This window comes from Malaya genurostris, chromosome 3 (assembly GCF_030247185.1).
Source record: "Malaya genurostris strain Urasoe2022 chromosome 3, Malgen_1.1, whole genome shotgun sequence".
NCBI lineage: Eukaryota > Metazoa > Arthropoda > Insecta > Diptera > Culicidae > Malaya > Malaya genurostris.
The window spans coordinates 202,724,171-202,740,709 of NC_080572.1; the positions used below are offsets into that span (position 1 = coordinate 202,724,171).

Below are 16,539 nucleotides of genomic sequence, written 5' to 3' on the forward strand. Positions count from 1 at the left end.
TGAGTGAAAATTTTGACAATTTCGTCCCTTAACGCAAAAATGAGTAGATAGGTGGTAACTCAAGTTTAGAGTACTTGCACTTTTTATGAATTTAAGTGATGTGTCACTCAATTTTGAGTTATGTTCAATGAGAGTGTAATACGGTACAGTACTATTTAAGGGGTCAGTACCATTTCATAGAAAATCAGTTTGCCGAAAAGGTACACAGAAAAAACAATGAAATTTACACGACATGTTATTCAATGATACTTTGAAATAAACATCAATTGAATCAAAAATTTGATTGAAAACCATCATCGATGAAAAAGTAAATTAGAATACTTTGATTTTTCAATTGTTTAAACAACATATTTTAATTTTCGCTTAGTTTTACTTTTAAAGGGTAGTAACTTTATATTCAACTTCCTGCTTCAAGTAAAATAGATGTAAATATTTCTATCGGTCTATTTCTTCGAATGTCATTTAGACGAAATGGTAATATCTCCGAAAGCTATTTTGCTGAAAGGGTCATTTCGCTGAATCATACAACTGTCCTAATAGCGCATTGAAATTGTTTTTAAATAATAAAAATAAGAAAAATGAAGTATTCCAGCTTTGACGCCCATTATGCAGACTCAATATCTTCCAGCTGAACTTTGATTATTTAAAATAGCGGATAACATTGTTTTTTTCAACGTTTTTCAAGATAAAGTACTCTCTTGATTGAGCTTTCAAGCATTTGTAATTCACATAATGAAATTTCCTGGAAAACTAGTTGACTTCATTAACTGCAAAGCATTCGAGCACTTGCTTTGGCGTTTATACCAGACAGATTTTTTCCGGTACTTTTTTGTTGGCTGAGTACCAAGTGCAAAAAAATAGTAATGTCTGTTCAACCTTACTGTCGCTAACTCAAACAAAAATAAAACCTAACTTAGAGAAGACCGGGTAAACGAGGTGCTTACATGTTTGTTAGCCGCTTCCGATGACGGGTCGGCGGTCAACTTAGCTAATGTCGTTCGTTGGATTTTAATAAGAACAATTAATGCATGTATACACCTACTTAACCACTGTGCGCTACCAATGGATACTTTCAAAGATAATCTTTTGAGGAATACGATTTTCAGACGAGGAGCATTACCATATTTCTTTTGTTAAAGACCAAAACCACCCTTTATAATTAAAGGGATTCAGAAACATTACATTATAACATTGTATTTTAGGTCATTTTATCATGTTTAAAAATAAGCGATATTTATGTTGTGTACGATATTTTCAATCAAAAAATAAATTCGGCGAAATTGCCCGTTCCACAAAATGATCCGTTCCCCGATTCAAGGAAAGACACTGCTCTAAATATATATACGATTAATCAAATTAAAAAAATGAGAAAATGAACACAAAACCCTTTCAATTAGATTATCGTTTTTCTGGTTCAGTTTGTTCAGCGTCCCAGTTTTTTTTAATCAAAGCATATTTTTTCTAGTAGAAACGCATCGGAGATCTAAACAGTTAACGAATTGATGTTTTTTATTGTTGCAACTGGCACTTTTTCGGATAAGCATTTTCAAACACTTTGTAATGAAACCGTTCGAACCGATTGCTTTTACCATAGACATGAGAATACTGAGTATAGCAATTGACAAATTATGCTTTATACTAGTTAATGTAAAAGCAAAGGAAAATTGGGTTTTGATTTTATATTGAACAGAATCGCTGATATGATTTATATAGCAAAGTAAATAAGCTATTTGTCAAACTCGATTGTAATGAAAATGTGCTTACTTTGTCAGAAATTATTTTGTAGACATATTCTAAAAATCAGAAAACCGTCGTCAACATTTTTCTCTAGAGCTCGAATCTATGCTTAACGAACTACACAACTGAGACAAGCGACTAATTCTTTGTCGGTAATAATCTGTAGAATAATCAACTGTTCTAGCGACTAGCATTGGCTTTGATAGGTATTTTGCTGAATTTTACACAATAACCACTTTGAATATATATAAACAAAAGTAAATTTACAAACCACATAAGTTTACACTTCATTTTCGTTTGCTGGCAGCTATTCCATCGAGGATCAAGCAACAGTTTAATGTGAAAGTGGCCGTCCTGGATTCGTAGCTGGTTTCTGTTGTCACTCAAGCTCGGCTATGCTGTTCACACGACGTCCTTTCTGACCGGGTTGCTGCTGCACGTGAACCGCTCCATCGATTGTGTAAACAGCATGCAGTAAACCTTCACGCTTTTTCTTCAATGCTGCACTCTTCAACTTCTGGTTCAGTTTCGTGAGCGACTCGTTGATGTAGATTCGACGATCCGTTGGCAGTCCCAGATCGGACATTCGAATGGTGCGTTTCCTCAGATAAGCCCGATAGAAGGCATCCCTTATAGTCTTGAAGATAAATTCGATTATTATAATTGGATGCTCTTGGCCATCTTCCGTCTCTTCCCGTCGTTTATGACTAGAGCCTAAGTTGTTATTACTGATGGTACTGGTGGCAGTGTTAAGGGTTGATTCAGTCTTATCATGTGTGCGGTCGGTACGTTTACGACGTACATCCACCAATGGAATGTCAGCCTCTTCGTAACCCAACACCAAGCATATTTGGCGAAAATACATCTTCAAGTTCTCCCCCTTCCGATATGGAACACCAGCTAACTCTAAAACATTGTTGCAAACTGCACGATCCGTCGCATCGATATTTAGCTGGACATCAAGTTTGATCTGATCAACTCGCCGACCGAGTCTATCGATTTTCTGATGCATATCCGCTTTGATCTTTACGACACTGTCCAGCAGTTTGTCCAACTTTTCCTCTAGCAACGGACCGCGTGGATTATTGCAGTATTTCATGACCAGTTCATCCTTCACGGTCGCCTCTCTGGGAGCATTGAGCGCCGCAGTAAGAGGGAGACAGACCGTTGTGATGGTGAGATCGTTGTTGTCAATAGAAACCTCCCTGTTTTCGTCTTTCACCTTGTTCCCATCATCACACCGGGCAGACGATGACTGCGGCAATGGGCTAGGCGTTTTACTATCATCTAATGTTATATCATCATTTTCCTTGTAAATACAGCTTTCAGTCTTTTCTTTTTCGTTAACAAAAGTGTTATTGCTGTTAGTGTGATCATCGTTTTGCTGGCTAGGCTCTGCTAGCGCTATCGTAATCAGTTTTTCGGCCATGGTGGAAAACTCCTGCGTCGCGGCATTGAGTGATGCAACCGCCTGGTGCATGCCGTCCGGGCTGCATTTTTCCAACAAATTGCGACTACTGCAAATGGCGCTGGGCGATGATTTGTCCTGACTTGGTTTCTGTTGTGCACCCGAAGAAACCAGTACCGCTACGAGATCCTTCAACAGACGGTCTTCTCGTTCCTCTAAATGACTGGGCTGCAATTTTGCATTGCCGGTCCGAATGCGGTCCCCCGTTTTTTGCACTGTAGCCGCACTAACTGATGGCGACGAGACTAAATTCACAGCCATGGAACCCCACTTCTGAAAGTTTTCCACATGCACGCTTCCTTCAAAGGTTACCGTCAAACTCGTCTTTATACTCCTTAATACTACAATATATTGCTCAAATTTTTAACTTCTGTCCTATGCTTAACCAGTCTTTAAAACTCTATCAGCTCTGGGAAAATAAAAATTTTCTTTTCCGAACGATGCAGGCAATGAGAAGCTATTGCACACAATGAGAAGCTATAGAAAAAGAAAGCTTTTCCGTGCCGGAATTTTCTACATACACCCACCCTCCCATGCGCCCAGAAACCGACCCTTATGGTGCATTCATGCGATACAGACGTCCCACCTGTAGTACTGAATCGAAATGTGCTTTGAACCAGATGAACAAATGTAACAATAACCTTTAACTTAATTTTTCACCATATTTCACTGAAAATTATTGTTTTTGTTACAGTTAGTTAGAAAACGCCATCCATCGCGATATCGCCTTGGGACGAATCATACGAGAGACGTCTGTGTTTTTAAGGAGCTGAGGACAACGAAAACAACAACAATTATATGTAAACAAAAAACGAACTCTCCTCTTTCCTGATTGTGATACGGACATGCGTATTTGATTCGGCCGGTATTTGGCGCATGTCCCTTTGGAGAGCCAACACACACCGTCGTATAGCGCACGTATTCGTGTTTCGCTATTCAAGCACAGTTTAACCACATCAATGCGATATCGCAATCGAACTAGCAGTCGACATCAGGATCTCGGCTCGAATAAGCAGGGATGTACAGTATGTATGAGTTGTATTTGTTTTTCCACAATGGGGTTGACATTTTCACTAGAAATTGCCGGTTTTTGTGAAATGCCACATAATAATGAAATGAAACTTTTTAAATTTGATCAGTATCTAACGAGAAAAACAGATTGGAAAAATGACATGCAAATATAACTATGTAATATCAACCGCGGTTACCGCAGAGACAGGACTCGAACCCTCCTTCCGAGAAAATTATTTTGCCAATTAAACTACCCTGCATGTGAAAACACATGAAGAAACAGCCTAATTAACTAGAAGAACCGAGCATGCTTCGCTGTACTCGGGCGCCACAGAATTCAATTGTCATAGAAATAGGACTATAATTGAATGCTCCGATAAAAAAAAAACTTTCTGGACGTACAGAGTTTGCATTAGATCTAGACTGTTTTTGAAAGGGCCAAGCTTTTTTTACCAATTTTCTTTAATAATTAGGGGAATTTTCCAACTATAACTTTCTTTTGTGCAGTTTAAAACTTTTTGCAGATATCGGGAAAATGGCTATAGATGATTCTATAGAGGATCTCCTCACAATTTAAGTTTCATTTGATTCTTGGATGATTATTACTTTCAACTAAGTTTAGTTTCCACAACACATACAGGATTTGTCTTTTTTCGATTAAAACTATTGAAAAAATGGTAAAGTTTGATCCTTTTCAAAAGACAGTATATATCATTTTTGTAAAACCTGTTTTAATCCCCCTAGTGGTGTAATGATGCCTTTCTCATATCAATCATACTATCATAAATAATACTGTGGTATTCTTCAAAATAATTTTCTTCGATTCTTAATAGAATAACCGAAATCGGTTTGTTTGGCCGTCTACTGATAAAAACTATCAATTGGAGAAGATTTGAGGTCGATTTAGACAACTTTTTAAGGTTTTTCCCCATTTTCAGTGATGGTATACAATTTTTAACCCACTTTACCCTATGTTTCCGGATCCGCATGAAATTCAGGAATTACGTATGGGACCGCAGGATTTTTCATTTGAACATTAGTTTGTGAAAATCGGTCGCGTCATCTATGAGAAAAGTTAGAACACATATTTTCTTTTTTTTTTGCGCATTTTACCCCATAACTCCGGAACCGGAAGTCGGATCCAAATAATATTCAGGAATTTTTATGGGATCTCAAGACCTTTCATTTGAATCTAAGTTTGTGAAAATCGGTTCAACCATCTCTGAGAAAAGTTAGTGCACTTATTTTTAACAATTTTTTGCACATTTTATCCCATAATTCCGGAACCGGAAGTCGGATCCAAATAATATTCAGGAATTTTGTATGAGATCACAAGACCTTTCATTTGAATCTAAGTTTGTGAAAATCGGTTCAGCCATATCCGAGAAAAATTTGAGCAAAAAACGTTACATACGCACATACACACACAGACATTTTGCGTACTCGACGAACTGAGTCGAATGGTATATGACACTCGGCCCTCCGGGCCTCGGTTCAAAAGTCGGTTCTCACAGTGATTGCATAACCTTTCTATATGAGAAAGGCAAAACAAATTAGGCAGAGCGTTTTTTGTAATAGTGGGTGTTGCCAACATTTGTTAGAGAACAGGTGGTACGAAAGGTGGTATTCTATCACACGTTTCAGTGTGTGTATTCACACTTGTCCGGTTCAGTACCGACGCGAAATGATACCGAACAAATGTGAAAAAACGCATTGAAAAGCATGAAAGGAGAAAGTTATTTCTAGGACAAAATTCAAAAACTATTTGTAAAATGATATAAAATTATTTGTTAACATTTGCGTGTATAGATTTTCAAACCGTATTTTTTCCATAGAAACCCGGTAGACGCGATAATTTCATTTCCTGCTAGATTTAAATGAAAAATCTTTCGAAAATCTCTTGTAATCGGAAAATCAAACCGATTGTATTATTATACCTTCGAATGGTGAGATGGAGAGTTACGTGTGTTAAGAAAATAGTGATACGGAGTATGGTCCTTCAGGATTTGGAATAGACATTGAAATAAGTTTCAAATTGGTTCGCGATACGAAAAACAATCTCTCTGTCGCTCCCGAAAAAATATAGTTTCGTTGGTTATTGATATTTCTTTAGGTGTTTGAAAACTTCTTTGATCGCATGAGCGATACTTCCAGTACAACAAAAAAGTTTTCTAAAAATACGAAGGAAAACTCTGATCTCAGATCCCAGCACTGGACAGTAGCGGAAATACAAACAAAAACTCGAAAATTCATGTTTGTTATTCTGTACTTTCTCTAGCTTTCTTGTAGAGTAACGGTACCTCCATTCACCTCAACTCCAGTTGTCATCTCATATACGAGAACCATAAGTTCGAGTAAGATCTGCTTTCTCTGTTTGACAGTAATGGGTGGTAATTGAGTTAGTTCCGGCATCTAGCGAAAAAAAAGTGTTTGTAAACCGCACCAAGCAGATTACTTTTCTGGTAGTTGCAATGTAATGATGTTTTGTCTTTCTCATCTAGAAAGGTTATACAGGCGATATGAATTTTCAACACTCAGTCCGGATCAAATCCAACAGGAACCTACGAGACCATAAGACCATGCATTTAGATCCATGATTGTGTAAAATAATTCAGCATTTGCCGAGTAAACATAGAAATTTTGAGGTTTTGAAGTTTGAATCGAAGTCCTGGAACCGGTATTGCCGAAGCAGGTTAGTTCGGTCATCAATCCATATAACCTACAAAATAGAGCAGTTTAGAATCGAATTTGGAATTTTGATGTGGAACACATCTTTATTTTCTATATAGGGGCACAAATCAGAAACTCAAGGAAAAATACACGTAAAAATGTGGTCAGGTTTTAAACACTTACAGCTCAGTCTATTTTGTATCAATTATTAATATTATATCATCATTTGATTGGAAATATTTCTGTTTCGATTTGAATGTATCTAGCCACGTATTTTCAATTATATATGATTGAAATTTTGATTAGTAGCGAGCAGTGTTCTATTTTGTCTGCTAAAAATCTCCGGCATACCGGATTTCCCTGCCACAGACGACGGTTTTGAAGGAGTAAGCGATATATCAAAGGGAAAGCATCGCTCTGATTGGTCAATCGATGCAAAAGCGAAGCTGTTGGAAGCACGCGAATCTATAAATAGAAGCGAAATTATAGCTAACGTTTCAGTCCTACGTGTAGCATGCCAGAGGTAGGCTGTGGCTAGACAGCAAGACAAAAAGTGCCACAAAACGATTTGAAGCTTTAATTGGTATGCTCTGCTTGTGTCATGCAAGCTCGGCTGAAATTCGATGTTTCACCTGATAAATTGACAACTACCCCAGGATAAATTTGGAGTGCTTAAGGTTAATTTCTAATTTATATAGATGCACTCGATTGATAATGAGAAAAGGTTTATCGCTTCAACCGAAATCGCAAAATGGTAGAGAAATTGAACACTATAAAAATAACTGCTTGCATACAAAACTTGAACACAAGCTTGGCAAAGACAAAGCTTAAATATCGGAATCCCTATCGCAAGATTCGCAGGTATGTACAAAAATATAATTGCATACATTTGGGATATTGATGTAATTTCGTCAGACAAACAATGTTCGGTGTTGGTTCCTAATCAAGATTAATCTAAGCAGACTCTCGTGCAATTGCGGATTCAAAAGTGTGACGATTCATTGAACTGTTTGATTGTAGATCATTAGAAATTTCGGTTGCCTTGTTACACATCAATGCAGTTTTTTCATAATATTTTTGCATCGTCGCTTCTAACAACTACTTAAATTTTTAAACATTTAGATCCTATAATTCCGGAACCGGCAGTCAAACCAGCCAAATTCAACTAATATCTGTAGTGTAGACGAATAATATTTAAGAAGCGTTTATTACAACATTGCTGAAATACAGCTTTCTACGTAAAGTAATACTGCACCGTGACAAAGCGAAAGCATCTAGGTCGCTGATTCTCGGTTTCAACAGACTTCGTAGTCGATTCATAAACAAACCGGACAACTGCATGGCTTGTAATATCAGCGCTTTGTGCATTGACTTACCACCCAAGCGGCAATGTATTAATCCACGAAAAATTCATTTAAATATATCAAGAACTTTACTTTAACCGCTACTCACCTTAATTGTATTATTATTTTGGCAGCATGTAGCTTTGATACAGCTAGTTTCGTCAGTAGTTGGACAGTCAAGTGCACAGCAATCTTGTGTTGCACTACCGTTCATACTGTTTGAAATTCCGTCCGAACCTACAAGAAAAGAATTTTGCTATTGTCTCATATAGTCCAGAATCAAAACGCTAAAGCCACTTACCCGAGTAGCTATTCAAGGCTTCAATTTCCACAAATTCTGGTTGAATCGTCGTCGAATGAATTCCTTCGTGATGGAAAAACTCTTTAACCTTCTCAGCAATTTTCATGTACTCTGACAGATTCCTGCAGCGGATGTGGGCCGAAGCGATAATCCGATCGCCGGCCAGTTGCCAAACATGGAACTCGTGAACCGCTAGCACACCGTCCACCTTCTCTAACAGACGACGCTGAATGGCATCAACCTGTATGTGGGTTGGTACTGTCTGCAGCAGAATCAGTGCCGAATCACGTAATAGTGGCCACACTGAATTCAGGATCAGTATTACCAGAAGAATCGATAGCGCCGGATCCATGTAAAGTTTGTATTCCCACTCAGTGAAACGGACAACCTGTTGAAGTATGAGTTTCGATTGGATTATGTTGTATAAAACAAAAAAATTGTTCCAATTTACCAAAGCACTGACTATCACAATTACACTACCGAGAGCATCACTCATCACATGTAGAAACGCACCACGCATATTCATCTGGGAATCGTGAGAGTGGCCGTGATGGTGTGACCTTTTCTCAATCGGATTGCCGTTCTATGGAATAGAAAAAAGTAAAGGATTATTAAATAATGAAATTCAGTTTAAATCAATGAAAGAGAAAATAATTTAACTGACGCGAGAATAAGGAAAAATAGATATAGCGCTATACACAATGTATTTTGTTGTTTCGGTTTGCCGGAATAACCTCGCGGTTTTATTTACTTTGTCACAATGCATCTATTTTTAGGATTTATACAATATTGATTGTTCCTATGTCAATCAAATGTGTTAAATTGTATTAAAGTTTAGTCAAGTAGTTATGACTTGTATATTGGTGGATTGTGATGAGCACTATCATCTGCTATTTATTCGTAATTTAATCAAATTGATAAAACTGTTTTCAAAGTCAACACTTATGAATGTTTATCAGAATAAAGAGCCATCAAGTCTCAGCATTAAAAATAAACAATTCAACTTTGTTAAACTGCTGACGATAACCACTGAAACTATTTTTAGTATTCCATTCTGATGAGATTTTTTCATGAATGAGATTGATTTTTGTTGTAAGAAAACTACTAATTATATAAACAGCGAAATAGATTCAATTGAAGATTGCATCAATTGCCTCATAAAAATATGCGACATTCCATCTAATCCCGACACTTACACGAGACTTGTGAATGTCATTTTTAATGATCACTAAGTAATAATATTCCAAATTTGTATGGAGAACTCGTCAATGACCGTGTTGGGCCGCTAATAATTTCATATTTCTCTGTTGACTTTCTTCTTCTTCTTTTCACTTCTGGTGACTTAGCTATATTGCCAGTTAATTTTCGTTTATAGTCCAATGGATTTTTTTCACTGGACTGCAAGTGAAAATCTCGCTATGTGACAACGTGGAGTCGCCAAAGTACGGATGAAGATCCTTTCTTTCTCGTGAAATACTCAAATTTTCACCGCACTTACACGATACAACGTGTTCACTCGTCGAGGGTTTCACCGGAAGTGTCTGTTGAGCAAGTGAAAGTTTCTCTTTAGCGGACCTTACACGATCATTAAAAGTGGCATTACTAAAAAATAATGCCATTTTAATGAACGTGTAAGGTGCAGTAATGACGAGTTCTCCATCCAAATTTGGAATATCATTACTTATGTCGTTTTCGCTTGATGCCAAACCTAACCCAGTTTCCACCCTAACTGCTGTCAAACCGTTTGTTTGAAGCTAGTTTCGAACCTAGTTTCAACGTTGTTGAAGTGAAAAAACTGAGTCAGTTTCGAACCTGGTTGTTATATCAGATTTGCTCAAACCCCCGTTGCTAAGTGCGAAATCAACGCAGTTTCATGAAAAGTGTTTGTTTGATGAAACTACCCTGGGTCAGTTAGGGGCTGGGGTCCACTAGGAGATTGATAGTACCTATTAGCTCTCTCCGGACAGTACCAGCCTAGATGCCGTGTGGAATCCGGCGGAAAAAAATGAACCAAGAATAGATCCACTGGGTTCCTGCTTCCATGTCGTAAAAGGCGACAATTGCAGGAGTTTCTTTTTCCTTTCAGTGATCAGATATTTTCAATGTTTCATTTCTGATTACTCTATTTTACTAAATTATCTCTTCATTCAACCTGTCAATTTCCGTCTAACTTCGAAAAAAAGTTTTATTTGGAATGTTTTCTTCTTCCATATTATTGATTGTCTGTCAGGATTATAAATTGAATGATAAAAAAATAAATAATCTAATTGCGCAAATCCGTTGATATTACAAAGTTAATAACAGAGATAACATATTACAAAGTTAATAACAGAGATAACATATATATTGATATTAATATTTCAAACAATAAATTAAGATTTTTCTCGGTAGCCAGCTCCCCAGATCAACCAATATAACCAATTAATAATTAATAAGTAATTAAAATAATAAAGAATAATAAATAATAAATAATGATTTTATAACAACTGTTTAGAATATGTCAATGCAATGAATCAACGATTTTGTCTAAATCCTATTCACTCGTTTATTTTGTAACACGTTATTTCATTTATAAAAAATAGGTAAGTTTTTATTCGTTACGCGATAGTATTGCAAATCTTTCTTCATTTTACTCGAATAAGAGCTGTGAATCAAGACTTTCCGGGACTTCAATATAGGATATTGTTGAAACGTTTACTCGGGAAATCAGTGAGTTTAGTGGTGCATCCGAGCATCTTGAAACCGGAACATACTGAGTCGCGCGCGAATACGACCAATAATGAATTTTTTATTAACAAATATCCTTCTCCCGTGACACTTGTGGAGTGCGCAGTAGTATATATGGCCTCTAGTAACAACAAGTGTTGGACTAACATCCCTTCCCATTCCTTAGACGATCTACGTTCGGGCCTGGCCGGCGCCGGTACTGATCAATGAATTCTGGGATTACCAGAAGATGTACATTGAAGGATGATTTACCAGTCCCAGGATGGATCATCTAAAAACTCCCTGTACAATTTCAGCTAATCCCGATCAGTAACGGAGTAGCAACCAGGGGTGGTCGCTCAAGCTCAAGCTCAAGCTGAAACTACCCTGGGTCAGTTTCAGTTTGCTCAAGTGAAAACGACATTAGTTATCATTAAAAATGACATTGATAATTTTCGTGTAAGGGCCGCTTTTGTTTACATTCCCTTCTATTAATTATTATGCGGTTTCCATGTTCACCACTCAATTCTAAATCTAAAAAGAAAAAAAACAAAGAGAAACTGTTCCTCACTTACGCCTACCGAGATTTCTGTTTCCCATTTGTATTAAACCAGGGAGGACGCTTCAAAATCATTGTAAGAGTTTTATTCTAATTCCTAAGCAGATAGAGCTTAGAATTTTTGTTCATAAGATGATACAAACGGTAAACATACATGGTTTAGGTTTGTGAATAAAAATTAGCGTAATATTTGGGAAATTATAGATTCTAGGCCTATTCCCAAAAACGATTTGCGGAGACAGTGATATAACAAAAATCAATGAATCGATTAATCCTGAAATTCAAGGTGAGGTTCGCATCGTCTTGGTGCAATATTTGTTTTGAAATATGTTCATATTCCCGTGAGAAACCGTGTTCAATAGGACTCAAAACGATTAAATTGAAACTCTCAAACAGAGCGAGTTTTTGAGTTTTGTCGTCGTTTATAAGATGTTTTTGATTTCCTTCTTTGAGAGCTGGAGCTGATTTCTGATATTTTCAGAAGCTTATGTTTGATTTTCTGTATCGATGACAGCAGAACTTATCTAAACAATTCCATGATGCACTTTGTTTTGAATGTGAGAACTCTCCTTTATTTGGTAGTTGAATGTCGAACTAATTGGATTAATTAATACTTTATTTGGAACTCTGAATGTTTTTTAGAGTCTTCAATTGTAATCAGTTCACTACAAATGTGACTCTGATCTGGTAAAACCGAATCGAGTTTGACTATTTAAAAATAAAACAAAATAGCAATTGGCAGAGAGTTGATAATCACGCAAGCGGCTATTTTGGTTACTTTGCCGATTATTCCATGAACTATTATGCTGGACATTTGGATCTCCAATTAAAAGAAAAGATCGATATTGTGCGAGTTTCTGCAAATCGCATTGAAATAAGTTAAATTGCTCACCAGCGCATTGAAATGGCTAATAAGCAGCAGCAACAACAATAATTCCATGAAGTATTTCCGGATAAACTAACGCGATTGGTCAAACAAAAACAATGGATAGAGAGATGTATTACGTCCGAGAATCCGAGACACTCTCGAAGTAAATCCTTGGTATTACATTCCTTTTGTGGAATTTGACCTTCTGTTTCAACAAACTTCGCAGCCGATTCTTAGTGTACAGAACCATTGCATGGCTGGTGGTGCTAGGGTCCTACTGACACTAAGAATCCTTCTAGATCGGGGCTCGAGCATACGATGACTGGCTTGTAAGACCAACGTCCTATGAATTGAACCGCCAACCCTCTCGAGTCCCTACAAATATCCCTTCAAGGTGATGGACTCTCTTGTCTCTTGTTTAATATTGCTGCTTTGGAAGGTTTGATACGAATAGCGAGGATCGAAACGAGTGGAACGATCTCCCGGAAGTCTGTACAACTTTTTGGTTTCGCTGACGACCTTTATATTGTGATACGTTCCTTTGCGAAAATGATGGAAGCATACATCGTACTGAAAGTTGAAATCCGCCATATCGGACTGGCTATAAATGCGTGAAAAAATAAACTACATGAGAAGAAAAGGTTCTAAATAAGAGACACTACTACTCCCACCACGAGTATTGATAGACGGTGACGATATCGAAGTGGTGCACGAGTTCGTGTATTTGGAATCACTGACCATCGACAATGGTACCAATAGAGAAACACAGAGTCATATTTTAGCAAGAAATCGTAGCCATCTATTTCGGCAAGATTGTCAAAATATTGATATATTTATTTATTTATTTATTTATTTATTTATTTATTTGATGATCCACATAAATTTCAATACGTCATTTCGTTCGGACATAATACAAAAGAAAGTTTTACAGGGTCCGGCACTCGAAGTGTAACCAATTAAAAAGGCCATAAATTCAGTTTGGAAAATTACTTTTACTTAATTCAAAGTACAAAATGTGTAAAAATAATACAAAATTCAGAATCAATTCACTTTTGCTCGATATGACCACCTTTTGCCTTGACTTGATGACTTGAGAGAGCGAAGGAGTTGCTTCGTTTGGCCGAAAGCGGTCAATTTCCGAACATTGTATTTACTGACGAGAAAATTTTTTCAATTGAGCAATTCGTAAACTCTCAAAAGGATTGGGTTTACTTGACCGACCGTTCATACGAGAATTTGAGTCATCGATTGGCCACCAGGAGGCAGCACCCGCAACAGATAATGGTTTGGGCCGCTGTAACCGCAGATGGGCGCTCTCCAATCGTTTTCATCGAGCCTGGCGTCAAGGTAAATGCGACATATTATCGGGAAAGTATTCTGGAGGTTGCTTTGAAGCCGTGGGCAGACAAACATTTCGGTGGCAGACCATGGACGTTTCAGCAGGACTCGGCACCGTCTTACAAAGCTCGAGTGAACCAAGAATGGCTGAAAAACAACGTTCCGAACTTCATCACGTCCACACAATGGCTCTCGAATTCACCAGATGTGAATCCAATGGATTATTCTCTTTGGGCCATTTTGGAGAGCAAAGTCCGAACTAAAAGATACACCAGTCTCGAGGCGCTGAAAAAAGTTATTGTCCGCGAGTGGGCCAAAATACCTGCAAGTCACATTCGGCCAAACGAAGCAACTCCTTCGCTCTCTCAAGTCATCAAGTCAAGGCAAAAGGTGGTCATATCGAGCAAAAGTGAATTGATTCTGAATTTTGTATTATTTTTACACATTTTGTTCTTTGAATTAAGTAAAAGTAATTTTCCAAACTGAATTTATGGCCTTTTTAATTGTAAGTAACTGTCATTTGCAGTTAGGCTCTTTTGTCGAGGGACGGTCGAACTATATCACATATTGGACAATCGTAACACTTTAGAATACGAATTACTACAATTCAAGCAGTGAACCCGTATGACATTTTTTAGGTCCATGGCCGATGCTCTGGCAATGACGACATTGTGTTAGGATCGCAATACCATAATGACGTTTATAAAGTACCCATCGAACTTGTACGTGGAACATAATACGTACTTTTTCTGATATTTTCAAATAATTTACTTCATTTCGATTGAAGTGTATTAGATAAAGTCCCTGAAAGATTCCAGAGTGTTGTATTTTTACAATAATATTGTCAATTCAATTCAATGGTAATTTTATCGGTAATCTGGTCATTTGATAAACCTTTCAGAGCAACCTTGTAAGGTCTATTGGATTTGCGTTATACGAATAAAATATGTGAAGTTTTACAAACAAATGTTGAAGAAGGTGTTTGTGATTTTTGTATCCATCCATCATGAGTCGAAATTGTTTTATTTGATACGAGACTTTCATTTCTGGACGAAACGAAAGACAGGCGTCGGTTTCAGGAATTTTAGTGGAATTTGGATCCATGTCAATTCTAAAAGAACGTCGTATATGTTGGTTTAGGGTCCAACCATATTTTAAATGAATAAAATAATTGCTCTAGATTAGTCTTGGAAGATACTCATAATTAGAATAAGTCATTAGGGGTTGATATTTCTGATAGCAGTGGAAAGGCTGATTTAGTGGCAACATCGAATAAGACTAATTAGCTCTACATTATGTATTTTGCAGAACATTCGAAATACTTTGAAATATTCTCGAAAAGATCTCGTAAAATGTTCTTTTTTCCAACAATGATATAATGATCTTTTCATATACGTGGTTCAAATATCAGTTAAGCTAACATAGAGTGTTTAACACAATATTCATTTTATTAAAGCTCATGATAAATAAACAGAACTATTTGAAGCTCTTCAGTTAATTTTCGACCACAGAAAACAGACATACAAATTCGCATAAGAACGGTGCGCAAAATTTTGCATGAACAGCGTGACGAATACCTGCAGATGTCACCGCAACCGACACTATTTTGTGTGCTGCATTCACATCACAACACTATTTTACATCCGCTAATTTTTTGTTTTGCTGTTGATTAAAATTACAAGTTTTGTTTGTTTTATTCCGATTGAATTCACATGTGATTCAAATGATACGGAAATAAAGTTTTCTTTTACACATATGGAAATCGTGTGAGAAGTGTTCAAATTGTTGTAGTTGGAATATTTCTATAATATGTAAAAGAACTCTTTTTTCGTTCCAGAACATAGGTGTAGGTGAGCTTCTTGTTTCCAACGTATAGTAATTCTTAAATTTACACATATTTCGGAAAAATTTAGTTTGAGCCTGTATATATGTTAACTGCGACTCAACATGTTCATCAAGAGTACAATAATCATTTTACCAGTACCTAAACACAGGTCAGAGCAAAAGATTCTAGTAACTTCAGCAGAATTTGATTTTATTTTCATTTAGAATCCTTCAAACAAGACTGTGACACTGAAACGTTAATAACAAAACATTCTGTTTTGGCATTTAACTATTCAATGAACAAAACAGCACACAATGTTTGAAAAACTGCTATACAAACCTGATACATGAACGATTTATTTTCATTGTCTTCCGAGTTGGTCACATGTGTGATATTCCCGTGAGAGCCTCCGAGTCCATGCTGATGAGTTAATCCACCATGTGAATGCATATGTCCACCTCCGTGCTCTGTAAGCGAACCAAACGAAAATTAATCTTCTGAATAATATCATGCGATACATGTATAATACTTACTATGCAGTAGACACATCCCAAGTAGATTGACTAGAAGTCCAATGACACCAACCCAAATCAGCAGTTCCGGCTCGTGTATGTGCTCCACTTCAATAAATCTGCAAGCATAAAAAGAATCCATTACCGTCCAATAACGGCGTCGACAACGTAGCTATTGTTCATATCCCTACGCCTACCTGA

At 37.0% G+C, this 16,539-nt stretch overlaps 1 protein-coding gene across 2 annotated transcripts in view; it reads right to left on the reverse strand.

Moving 5' to 3' along the window:
• LOC131439457 (proton-coupled zinc antiporter SLC30A1) overlaps positions 1-16,539 on the reverse strand; it is a 44,548-nt gene that overhangs the window by 4,954 nt on the left and 23,055 nt on the right. For both annotated transcript variants that reach the window (XM_058610481.1, XM_058610480.1), the window contains 5 exons: positions 16,360-16,457; positions 16,166-16,293; positions 8,982-9,113; positions 8,531-8,918; positions 8,339-8,466 (listed from right to left, as the gene is read on the reverse strand). In XM_058610481.1, the coding sequence (XP_058466464.1) occupies positions 8,339-8,466; positions 8,531-8,918; positions 8,982-9,113; positions 16,166-16,293; positions 16,360-16,457 (874 nt within the window). The remainder of the gene's footprint in view (positions 1-8,338; positions 8,467-8,530; positions 8,919-8,981; positions 9,114-16,165; positions 16,294-16,359; positions 16,458-16,539) is intronic.